Genomic DNA, 13,555 nt, shown 5'->3' with positions numbered 1-13,555 from the left:
AATACAAAAGATGGTAGGTAGGAAAACAGAGAAAAAAGAACAGATAACAAATGGGAAAAAGAGGAAACAAATAGCATGACGCTAAATATAAACCCAAGCATACTGAAAATCATATTAAATGCAAATGAAATAAATGCTCAAAGGCAGAGATTATCAGACTGTATATAAAAAAAAGCCAAACATATACTGTATTAAAAAACTCACTTTTAATATATAAAGATCCAGATAGTTTAAAAATAAAAGGACTGAAGATTTATCATACTAACAGTAACCAAAAAAAGCACAAAAAATTACTAGAAATAAACAGAATCATTTTATGACAAAAGATCAATTATTCAAGAGGACATAATCTTAAATATGTGTAACTTTTAAAAATTGTTTTGTCAAAGTCATCAAATTGTAGAAATGTCATTGTACATACATTAAGAAAACTTCAATAAAGCTGACAAAAAAAAGATCTCCAATCCATTTATCATAGTGTCTTTCACATCTGTCCTGTGGCCTTTTTAAAAGCTAAATAAATTTTATGCTTAGTGAAGCCTACTGGGCATCATAAGTTGATTTTCATTCTATACATCTGACTATTGATGATTAAACACCAAGTATTATAGTCATCAATTCCTATAGTTCTCCCCCATACAACTTGCAAATATTTATTCATTCTCCCTATCATTGAGCCTGAGACCCATTTTATTCATTTCAAGACTTAATGATAAGCATCTTGTTCTGTGCCACACATAAAGGTATTAAAAAATCAGTAATATTCTCTGGCCTGCCTCATAGGCTAATATAATTCCAATCTAGTATGGCAGATGCTTGAATAGACAAGGAATAATGTTTCATAAGAAGATGGAGAAAGGAATGATTCACTCTGCCTGGGGAGCTTTTTGGGAAAGTATATTCATAAATGATACCATTTGCCAAGTACCAATTAAGTGGCAAGGATCATTTCCAATCCTGCCTATAACTCTGCCAGGTAGGTAATATTCACATTTTACAAGTGAGGAAGCAATCTCGAAGGAATTTCTCCTGATATTTCAATCACATCATGTCACTTGTCAGCCAAATTACATGTACGTAATTTCTTCATAAAGCTGCCAAGAGCAGTTTGATCTTGAAAGAAGAGTAGGAATTTGCTAGTATTCAAAGAGAAAAACAGAACCAATAAGAAGGGAAGGTGAGTACAAATGCACAAAGCCAGTTTGCATGTTTAGAGAAAAGCTTACAGTTCTCTATAGGTGGAGAATATGTGAGGGGTTCGTCATAGTATATTGGAGAGAGTGTGAATAATCATTTCTCACATGGTTTATGGTTTTGCCACTTTGGTGTCCCCTCCCCAAGTTTCACCTTCACTATTATTAGGATTATCTTTCTAAACCAAAAATACAGTGATGTCACTCAGCATTCTTTTGCTCGCACTGTGAAGATTGAATTTAACATGGCAAATCTGCCTTGGTTTCCTCGGCTGTGAAATGAATGTATTTTGAGCATTTAATTCTGGGATTACTATAAGGTGTTGTGCATACACACATATCACATGCGTGAATGTGTGTGTATGTAGTCTAAGCCTTATTTCCTGCATACAGTATGTTTTTATTAAATTTTAGTGATTATCAATAATTTTAAATATTATTGCTATTCTTTCTGCTATCATAGAATGTAGAGTTGAGTAAAACATTTTGCATAGCAGAGACGTTTTGGTGAAATTATGCAAAGAATTTTGAAATTAAAACAAGTTTTTCAATTGATTTTGGAAAAAAATTAATATACCAGGAAGTGGGATGCAGGAGGTAAGATATTATGGTTATACTTTTTCCTTTATTTCCTTTTTGATGCATCCAAAAAAATATCCTTAGTTGAATATTGTATTTAATAGCTGACCCAACAAACCAAATAACCAAACCAAAATTTGCTAAGTCAGTCAATATTAGTGCCTTTTTAACCTTTACTTCAGATTAACTTTGCTGAGAAAATTGCCAAACTGCCAGCCTTATCACAAGAGCGGGCATAACTGCCGGGAAGGGCACAGGTTGTACACCAATTTACTGCAGCTCCGTGTTGTGCAAACTTTCGAGGAGTGATGAAATTAAAATGGAATGTGCTTAACTTAATTACTTTCTGACTGGAAAGTATCAGCAGATAACGTCTGCAAACTAGGAATTTATTGTACAGTTATGGCCTTAATCGATATAGCAAAATCTTTTTCTATAAGTTGTGTATCAAGGAATTAATTTTATAGTTATTCATATTTATATGAAATAAAATTCTCCCAAAACAATACTTAATCTAATTATACATGATGCATTATAGTATATTTTTTAAATTTCCCGTCCTATTTTTATTCTATTTTATTTTTAAATATTAATTACAACCTAAAAATAGATTACAACCTGCAGTTTAAAAGCTTGAGTCCCTTGATGAGAGAGCCAGGCTCTAACAGTTCCTGGTGGAGTCCGCGCCCTTATTAATGCCTTCCAAGGCACTTGAGAGTCGGTACCTGTGGTGACATCTGAACTGGTTCCTGATGTCAGGAGTGTGGTCCACATACAGCCTCCGGTGACTTTCTGCCTCCCTCTGCTGTCTCCATCTCTCCTTTCTTCCTGCCTCACCGGTTAAGTTCTGGCTATATGAACTGTCTATTTCTCCGAGTACACGTGCTCATTCTAGGGTAGATGCCTCTGCTCATTTTGTCTTCTTCTTCTGGAATATCTCCCCCACCCTTCAATCTCCCCATTCACGTGGAAAATCCCACTCATCCTTTAAGACTTAACTCAGGAGGCGCACCCCCCAGAGTGGCTTCTCTGAAGTTTCTCTCTAGGTGTTCTGCTTACTCCCTTGAGAAAGCAAGGACAGGGATCGAATCTCTGTGCTCCTATAGTACCTTGGTCATATTTTATGATGGAATTTACCAGATAACATCACAATTTTCTGTTTATACATCTGCCTTTCCTATTAGTTGAGAGTTTGGTGGTAGTGGAGTTCATCGTCTATCTTATTGTATTTCTATGATGTATTTTGATTCCAAATCATAAATGCTAAATTAATAATGAATAGCTGTAGAAAGGAAGGATTTAAACAGTGAAGAAATCAATCTGTATTAGAAATATACCATCAGCAGTGATGTGAAATATGGAATATTAGTCAGGACATTCACTTGTCAGCAATGAAAACACTGGCATAATAAGGAAAGAGAATCTATTGAGGATATAACAGTGACGTTGTACTAGACAAGCAAAGCTAGATTCACGTGCTCATATAACATCCCCAGTAACTCTGTGCCTCTGCAGGTCAGGAGGCTTCCCACTGTGCTAGGTCCATCCTCAGGTCCTCAGACAGGTTCTCCCCAGCTAATGGCCAGACTCCAGATCTTTATCATATCGTTTTACAATCCCAGCAAGAGTCAAGCGCTTCTCAATTCCCTCTATTCCAGCAAAGCCAGCATTATCTCTGATTTGGTCAAGTTTAAGTCACATGCTCAATTCTAATCCCATGAGAAAATACAGGCAGGGAGGAGGGACCAGCATTACCTGGGGGTCACAAGCTGTACCTCCTGAGCTCAGAAGTAGAGTCATCCCACCTTAACCACATAGACCCATGAGGGAAGTGGTGAAGATTTACAAAAGAAAACCAGGGTTCTGTTATCAGAAGAGATAGACAGGTACCAGACAGGCAGAACAGCAGAGGTATTGGAGATTAGATGAGGTGACTGACACTGATACTCAGTTTAGGCCCTTGGACAGAGAGATAGATGAATCTTGGGATTAAGTGACATGTTCAGATATCTTCACCCCTTCCCCATCCTCCAGAGCAGAACCAATATAAGACAAGCCATAAGTTTTAGGAAATGGGAGGAAGGGAGGTAGCGATCATGTCAGCAAAGCCCTTAAGATAAGCCAGGGTAAAGCAGAGCCACACTATCATTCTTGCTGCCCAAATAGCAAGGTCAGAACTCAGCATGGAGTAGCAAGCCTAGATTTGGCACAAACTGCATTAATCAAATCTGAAAGATACAGTAAAAATTACAGGGTAAATGAAATTTAGTAAACCGAGCTTCTGTTTTAGAGATAACTTCTTTGGATTAGTGATTGCATGGGTTTACAGACAGTGCATATAAATGTGCCTTTCAGCACAGGTCAAAGCAAAAAGAAATACATTGATCACTGAAGATTTGGTAACACCGATGTTCTTAAATTTTCTGAAACTTATTATGGGGTTGTCATATATTTAATCATGGAAAGTGATATATTAGGAAAGAATAAAACCCTTTCCATCTCCTTTCTAAAAGCAAATTATTTTGATTCAGCAAGTTTTAGAAGTCATATTCAGATAATCCTACAGGCAATGGGTAATTCTTGATGTCTCATCCTTTAGGCTGCCATTGGAGATGGCTTAATGGAACTTCTACTTGCAGCAAATACTTCCAAGTTTTCTTTAGTTGCAAGAAATAGATAGGATGTTTGACCAGCCGCTGTCAATGCCCAAGATCAATTCTTGGGAATTTTTAAAATCTTTTCCAATAAAAGCATTGGCGAGAATTTTACTCTTACTCTGATTTTAAAGGGAAGGTGATTGAAACGAAAATTTCAAACAAATGATGTATTAAAATATCTATTCTGAGATTCCTTAAGAATACAGATGCTCTCTTCTTTGAAATTCCTGACGCTGAAATTTTAAAAGCTAAATTAGAAGATGTTTCTTTGAAAACACTGTTTTCCATTTACACAAAGATATCTGTTTATGTATGGTTGTAAAACGCTAATTCTATTTAACAATTTATATAGCACTTAATATATGCTATGTTTTACAAATATTAACACACTTATTGTATGAAGCAAAGACTGTTATTAGCTCTATTTTGTAGATGAGAAATTTGAGCAGAAAGAGGTTAAATAAATTGCAACCAGGCATGCAGCAAGTAAGTGGTGCAGCTGAGATTTCAGCCCCAGCTGCATGGGTTCACCCACTGAGCTATCTCTTTGACTCAGCATCAGGGAACCCGAGGACTTCACTTCCGCCTCCAGCTGCCCCTTTTCAGTCCTTCTAGCAGCAGCGGCAGCATCTCTCACACATCCCTGACGTTGTATTCACCCTGGAGAATTCTACACCTAAACTATCTAGACCCTACAGTTTAGTCCAACAAGGAACATTGAACCTGTTAGTGAAAAGTGAATTAATTACTAAGTGAGAAGATAGCAGATAAACAGGCGTTGAAATGATCTATTGATTTAGAGAACTAAGTTGTTTATCAAAAGGGAATCAAATCCCAGGCGACAGGAGAGTTCAGACCACGTGGAAATGGAGTTACACAACTAATCCAGATCTGTTTCTCAGACACGTCTGCTTCTCGCTTAGAGGGTAAGGGTTCGAGTGACACCAGACACTGCCATCTGGTGTCTATGTCCTTTTCTATTCACAGACTTGACTGAATGGTGGATTCCTGAGCCCTACACAGCCCCTGGGAGATCCGGACTGACTTTCATGAATCAGAATGAAGCTTCCTATAAAAGAAGGTGACGCTCATGGAACTACTCAGTTTTAGATGTTCCAAAATTTCAGACCGAAAGAATAGGAGATTGCAACACTGTCCTGAAATAAATTCTGAATTAACCTGAGGCAACGAACTGTGCCCCACCCCGCCGCCACACCCCACCATGGAAAAACCTAGTACAAAGTGTGATTTATTTGAGATCTTCAAACACCAGAGATAGATGTATATTCTTAAATACTGGGTCTATTTCAGTGATAAATGAAATCTGCAAAATTCAAAGTTAAAGAGAAAGAGAATAGGTAAATGATGCTCCCATTTCCTGCCTTAACTGCTCCACTCCCAAACCCTAAGCGCCTCCTAGAGAATGACTGCTCCTTTTAGAATAGAACTCAGTCCATCCCCGCAGCCATGGGGCCTGACCCTCCCCATCTAGCCTACTGAAATCACTGGACTGGCACGGTCCCCCACGAGGGCGATCACTTCAGGGCGGCCAGAGACTCACTCAGGCTTCGGAGTTTGGGGTAGTAAGAGGATGTTCAAGTCTAGGGCAGTCACATGAGAGAGCAAGGCGATGAGGACACCACAAGAGACGTCTGCGCCTTCCTTCCGTCCTAAGGGAAAAACCCAGGAGGAAGGGGAATTTCCCTCGCCAGCAGGGCGTCGGCTGTTCCTACCCAGCCATGGATAAAAAGGGGTCGGCGATCTCAGGGAGCCACAGAACCAGGACACAGGCAGCTTAACCAGAGGCCTCTCTCGTGTTCCAGACACCGACATCTCCCGCCCTCCGAGCCGAGCACCATGGCCCGCGCCGCCCTCGCCGCCGCCCCCCGCGCTCCCCGGCTGCTCCCCGCCGCGCTGCTGCTGCTGCTCGTGCTCGCCGCCGGCCGGCGCGCAGCAGGTGAGACCTGAGCCCGCACCCGGGACCCCACCGGCAGCCAGGCGTCGGGTGGGCGCCCCTGCGATAGAGAACTCTGCTAACTGCTCTCTCTCTCTCCCTCCTCCAGGAGCTCCGGTGGTCGCTGAATTGCGCTGCCAGTGTCTGCAGACCGTGCAGGGAATTCACCCCAAAAACATAGAAAGCGTGAAGGTGACGGCTCCGGGAGCCCACTGCGCCCAAACCGAAGTCATGTAAGTTCCGCTGCGCGCTGCTGCTGCTGCTGCTGCTGCCCACCGAGTCACCCGCCCCTCCGGTGCTCACATCCCTTCTCCCTTCTCTCTGCAGAGCCACTCTCAAGAATGGGCAGGAAGCTTGTCTCAACCCGGAAGCCCCCCTGGTTAAGAAAATCATTCAAATGATGCTAAACCGGTGAGTTAGGGATTTTATTTATGACGTGCGTCTGGAGTCATTGGTCACAAATACTGCTGTCTGCCTCGGGAAAAGTAAACTAATGAAATTTTGAGGTTAGCTGAAGGACTGAAAAATCATGATTGTCACGATAGCTTTGCCATGAAGATGATTAATTTGTCTGGAGGCAGGTAGTCTACAGTAACTACCATACCCACCCACGACTCTATTAAAATGGATGTGGGTAAACATTAATTCATTACAATTCTCATTGAAGGAAGACAATTATGACAAAATGTCTCCATAGAAGAAGTTTGCAGTCACTCATGGATTTCAAATCTGAAAAGCAAGACCTTGCTTTTAGGCACCATGGGCCTCTTAACACCAAAAAGTAGAGACTTTGCAGTGAGACGCACCGGAGTGCAAGTTTAGAATCATCCACCCATTAGTTGTGTGCACCTGAGAGAGTTATTTAATCTCTTGGAGCTTCAGTATGTTGGGGAAGATGATAGTAGCTACCTCAGGTGGTTGCTATGAGGTTTAAGTGAGATCCTGAATGTAAATGTTAACCCACTGTGATAGCAAGCAATATGCTTTGGCTCTCTTAAGCAAGTAAGATATTTGAGTCCATAGCACCTCCTTTCCTCAATAAAAAGCATTTAAGAGCCCAAGATTTCTGCCAAACTTAGGAAGGTGTACAGAACCACCTTTCCTGGGCACATGGCTGAAGGCAAAATCCCTCCCAGTCTCACGGAACAGAACAAGGAAAAGAGGAGCTTTTCTTAAAACGACTAACCATTAACTATTTTCTCATCACAGGGAAAGCAATAAACTGACCAAGAGAGAAGGAGGAAGTTCGTGAGTTCCTGAGGCAGCTCTGCTTTTACAGAATTTAAGAAGAAAAGCAGTTGGCTTCTGAGGACACCTGCACTGGGCTTAAAATGTTTGAATATTTCTTATTAGAGTTCTATTTATTTATGTATTTATTTATTTATTTTTAAAAGCTTGTGCTTTATTTTTTACATGTTAGTATTTGAAGATGTGAATGTGTTCAGTCAAACTTAATTCTGCTCTAATTATTTATTTGGTTTGAAGATGATGAATTCCAAACATCTCATTAAACCAGTATTTATTGAAAGCCTATCAAGGGTAAGCCTCAGTGATGGGGTGGGGGTGGGGGGAATGGCCAAGCAGATAGGAAGTGGGATCATTGAGTACAGGAATATGTGTGCACATCTATTTTTACTTGTTTTATATAATATCAGTTGTTATTTATTGAAATTATTTAATGGTATGTGGTCAACATTCTTATGTTGAAGCATCACTTGGACATTTTATGTCTTGCTTGTAAGGCATGATGCCTTCCTTAATGTTCATTATGCAATGTTTCTCTTTTTCTTAACATACAGAAGTTATAATAATTGTTACATTTTTATGAATATGATATAAAAGTTTTTGAAAAATATCATGCTTGGGTTTTGTTTTTTCTTCTTGTCTATTTGTTTCTCCTGGATGTTGAAGCTGTTGTACAGGTAGAGTTTAGGTTATACCTAATTTTATGCCTGCTTCTTGTTGGCACTTCCTGAATATTTCTTATTCAATAAGACAGGGAGGAATATTTGATGCTATTACAAAATTCTCACCATTACCTTGTAATCCAAGTTTTACATAAATATGATTGTTTTTCACACTAACTCATTTTTTTAAATTGTTCTTTACAAACTTTAATATTTTTATGAATATTTTAACAAGGTCTCCTATATGGATGCTTTTGTTTAATGGTTACAAACAATTATTCAATTCTTTTCCATTCAGTGATGCTGGGAACAAAATGGTGATTAAATGGATTTTTTCCAAAACTTCAATTTGTGCAATTAATACAATAGCAGCAAAAGAGAGTGACCTAGTGTCTCATCAGTATAAAGATCCACCTGAGATCATGATCACAGATATCAAAATTGTTTCAAAGTCTCTAAAGTATTGTGCCAGCCTTCAAGATGGTTTCCAATGATCCAGACCTCCTGGTATTCATGCACCTCCACAAAGTGTCAGGGTTGGTCTGTGTGACAAATAAAATGTGTCAGAAGTGGTAGTAGGTTACTTCCAAGGTTAAGTCCTGAAACTCATTTCAACTCCTGTCTTGTCTCTCTCTGATTGCTTATTCTGGAAGACGTTAGATATCATGTGATTAACCCCATATAGTGGGTGAGGAACTGAGTCCTCCTGCCCACTGTGACATGATTGAGCTTGCAAAGAGCTCCCTCCCCACCCTACTCAACTACCCATCAAGGCTTCAGATGACTGCAGACTCAGCTGACATTTTGATTACAGCTTCATAGAAGACCCTAAGCCAGAAACACCCAACTAAACTGCTCCCACATACCTGACCCACAGATACTATGAGACAAAAAAAATGTTGTTTCTTTTTTTCCTAGTCACTGGGGTAAATTCTTAGAAGTAGAAAATTAATAGACCTATCAGTTCCACTCCTTAGTATTTTTTCCATGTCCACACAAGGACTTGAACATGAATGACCACAGCAGCTTTATTTGGAAAAGCTAAAAACTGGATATAATCCAAATGTCCATCAACTGATGAATAGATGAACAAATTGGTGTTTATTGATATAATGAAATAAAATTCAGCAATAAAAAGAAACAAACTACTTACACCAACAACGATATAAATAAACCTCAAAAAATCATGTTGAGCAAAATAAAACAGGTAGGAAAGAATACATACTGTTTGATGCCATTTTTATGAAAACTCTTAGAAGACATATATAATTATAGAGACCAAAAGCAGATCACTAGAGTCTTGGAATCAGTGGCTGGTGATGGGAGGAAACTGGCCATGATGGGCAAGAAGGAATTTTATGGGGGTGAAGGACATGCTCTACATTTTTATTGTGATTGTGATAGTGATGATAGTTATACAGTTGAGCACATTTTATATCCTTAAAATCAGTGCATTGTAACATGTGTAAATCAGACTTCTATAAAGCTGATTTTTAAAAGAAGAGGTTTCCAGAAAAGAACAAAAGCCAAGAGAATTTGTACCTACAGATCTACACTACAGATAATAGTATGGAAAATTCTTAAGTCTGAAGGAAAATGAAGGAAAAAAGCCTGGATATGCAGGAGGGAATAAAATAAATCAGAAATGGTTAACATGCGGGTGTATGGAAACAAATATTGACTATTTAAAACAACAGTAATAGTAATGATTTATGGAAAAAACTACATATGTGGAGTAAAATATAGGTCGAAATAGCACACAAAACAGGTAGAGATGTGCATGGGTATGGGAAAAGAGTATCATGGAGACGAAGTTCCGTTCTCATCACATCATATCATGGGGGACAAGACATCCACATGACACAACTGGTGATGTTAACCTTGATTGCTTTGTTAAAGTTGTTCATTTGCTGTAGATAGTATTAAGGAAAACCAGACTGTGGGAAGGACATATATTGACATTTCTAGGGCAAACACTAATAAATAAAGCAAAATTTTGCATTTAAAAATATGAAAAAAGAGATCAAATGAAATAAAATTAAATCACTGAATAACACACCTACAAAAAGACAGTAATGAAAGAGTAAAGGATAATAGCAACAGATGGGATGGGGGAGAACTGACAATCTTCCTTACAGAAGATTTTCTGATAATATTATAGTTCTGTCTCCACCCTCCAGAAGGTGGAACTTTAATTCTTCTCCCCGGTGAGTGTGGATGGGATGTAGAGACTTGTTTCTAATAAATAGCCTAGGAGATACATTAGAATGAAGTAATCAAGCAAATACAACCTTAACAAAGCAATCAAGGTTAACATCACCAGTTATGTCATGTGGCTGTTTTATGCCCCATGATATGATGTGATGAGACAGGAACTTCGTCTCCATGATGCTTTTTTCCCAAACCCATAAATTCAGCATAATAATGAGGAAACAACATAAAAATTCAAATTGAAGAATTTTATGATACACCTAACCAATATACTTCAAAACTGTCAAGGTCATTTAAAACAAGAAACAATTAGAAACTGTCACAGATCAGAGGAAACTAAGGAGACATGACTACAAATGAATTTTGATATCCTTGGTTGGATTCCATCACAGGAAAGGGATATTTGCGGAAAAAAACCTGGTCAAATTTGAATAAAGACTGGAGTTTAGTTAATAGCAATGCACCAATGTTAATTTCTTAGTTATGACAAATGTATCATTATTATGTAACATGTTAGCATTAGGGAAAATTTGGCAAAAGGTACACAGGAACTCCTTGTGTTAGTTACAAATTTTCTTTATGAATATCAAAAATGATTCCAAATTTAAAACTTTGTTTTTAAAAATGATGGCACAAATAACAAAATGGTAGCCTTAAATGCAACCACGTTAAGAAATGTAAAATGGAACAGACAAAAGTAAAAAATATCAGACTTTATACATAAGACATAATTCTATGCTGCTTAAAAGAGATGCATTTAAAATGTTAGGGCTCAGGAATTAAAATAATTAAACCCTTATACGAGTAAAACTAATTAAAGGACAACTGACATGGATATATTAATATATTAATTATTAGTAGTAGAAGTAGTACTTATATATAATTAATATATTAGTCCTTAAGGAAAGAAGTAATATTTGTGATAAAGAGAGATGACTCAAAATGAAAAGGGTAGCAATCTCCAGGAGACCAAGCAACCCTAAAATTTTATGGACTTAATATTAAAAACTATAAAGCAAAAATGAGAGAACTAAAAGGAGCAATAGACAAATCCATTCTCTTAGTTAAAAGTTTTAACAAACTCATTCAATACTTAATCGACAAGGCAGTAAAAAATCAGTACAGTATTTTTACAAGCTCTGAAATTAGAAGGGTTAAGCAACATGATCAAACAATTTCCCTGAGTGAAATACATCGCACATGTCACCCATCAATTGTATAAAACACTTTTTTTTCCAAGCACATAGGGAACGTTTATTAACAAAGACCATAAAGGGGATCGTAAAGAATATATCAACACGTCAAACCTTTGAAATGTTACAGTGGACATTTGCTGACCATCAAGCTTGTAATGATGATTTGTCATTTTCCGAGTTGAAACATGCATCTTTATCCTGTGCGTGACATCTTCACTGTGGTTTATAGCTCATCTCACAACTTCCTTAATTTTGCTTCCATAATACCAGAATCATCCTGGTGCTTTCACCTTCATTGTAACTATAATATTAAATATTTCCATGGAGAAATTTCCACATTTCCTATATGCTCCCTTAGACATTTTCTTTTGTAATTTTGGCAATCCCATGTAACTTTGTATTACATTTCATGGTTATAATGTAATTTAATTACTCAATACTGTTTCCACAAAAGTTTAGAAACAATTTTAAGGAAATGGAAATTCAAAGCTTATATTAAAATCTGTTTTTAAGGAAGTATGTTGGTACTACCCAAATCTAACATATTGGATGGTTCCCAGTGGCAATTGCGTGTTTAAATAATTAGGAATTACAGAAATCATCAGAATGTCCTTATATAGGAATAGAAAAAAATTAGGTATTTGGCAGAAGGATGTGCAGATTAGAGATTGAAGAAGGACTTCATGTTAGGAACTTCACTTTATTTAACTTTACATGTCTTGCAGAACTGGTCTCTGTCCCTTGAATGTTGTGTGCGCCCAATAAATACGTTTTTAAATACTATCCAACATCTTCTCACTTTCTGCCCATATCCTGAACTTTTAAGACACCCTGGTAATCTCACCCTTCCTGTGGTGGTTAGTCAATAGAGGTCACAGTATGATCTGTGCATAAGGGCATTGGAAATACCTCGAGACACAAACAGCAGCTTCCCAGTGAAGGTAATGTCTGAACTGGTTCCTGACTGTCCAGCAGGATCCATCAGGCACAATAAGGTCTCAGGGTCTGAGCCCTGCCTCCCCCTCCTGCCTCAAACTTTCCCCCTCTCCGTTTACAGGGACAGCTCCTCCAGCTATGTCAGCTACTTGCTGCTCCAACTATTTATCACACTCTTTCCAGCCTCGAAGTCTTTGCTTACATGGTCCTCTCTTTCTGGAATTGTTTCCATCCCTTAGTATTCCCCATTTACCTGGAAAACTCCTACTCATCTTTAAGTCTCATGTCATTGAGCACCTCCTATAGGAAATCCTCTCTGACTGCTCTCACTGACTAACTCCGAAAGAGTTGTATTAGGTGTGCCTCCGTGCTCCGAATACCCTAACATAGGATTATCTTGGTGTTTAGCAGGCTTTCTCAAAATCTTATATTTATCTTCCCTTTTACATTGGGATTAGAGGGTTACAGAGTCTGTCTTATTCCTTGTTGTATCCCCAACTTCAAGCTACATTCCTAGCTTATCTGTACTGAAAAATTGTCCCATGAAAATGCTGAATCAAATGGAGAAAAGGATTGAACTTCAGTACAATTGCTCCTTTGGTTAAAAAAATAACTCTAGCACTAAGTGGAACCAGAGGGAAAAAACCCAACTCAAATGGGCGTAAAAGAAAAAGGAATCATTAGATTTATGGTGCTGAAAGTTTTTTGAGTACGTGAGATAAAACTGGATCATAGAGTACAAAAATTATCTTTGCAATCAGTCTCACTCCAGATCAGCCTGTTTTATTCCATGCTGACGTCAGGCAGGCTCTCCCCCAGCATTGAAAAGCTTCAAGCTTCTGTCCTAGCAGCTATGACCCAGCCAGAAGCAAAGGTTTGTTTTCCTAATCATTGCCCAGCAAAAAGGACTACTCCAAGGAAT

At 38.2% G+C, this 13,555-nt stretch overlaps 1 protein-coding gene across 1 annotated transcript; it reads left to right on the top strand.

Moving 5' to 3' along the window:
- The first annotated feature begins 6,272 nt into the window (after window positions 1-6,272).
- On the top strand, window positions 6,273-9,788 carry LOC143668389 (growth-regulated protein homolog gamma-like). The gene is made up of 4 exons (XM_077143176.1): window positions 6,273-6,386; window positions 6,493-6,616; window positions 6,711-6,794; window positions 7,593-9,788. Exons 1-4 carry the CDS (start codon window positions 6,287-6,289, stop codon window positions 7,633-7,635), a joined length of 351 nt encoding a protein of 116 aa, XP_076999291.1. The 5' UTR covers window positions 6,273-6,286; the 3' UTR covers window positions 7,636-9,788.
- Window positions 9,789-13,555: the final 3,767 nt, after the last annotated feature.

The sequence above is a fragment of the Tamandua tetradactyla genome, chromosome 24 (genome assembly GCF_023851605.1).
Source record: "Tamandua tetradactyla isolate mTamTet1 chromosome 24, mTamTet1.pri, whole genome shotgun sequence".
NCBI classification, from domain to species: Eukaryota; Metazoa; Chordata; class Mammalia; order Pilosa; family Myrmecophagidae; genus Tamandua; species Tamandua tetradactyla.
Note: the sequence above shows the minus strand (reverse complement) of the source record. Positions and strands in the feature narration are given on the sequence as shown.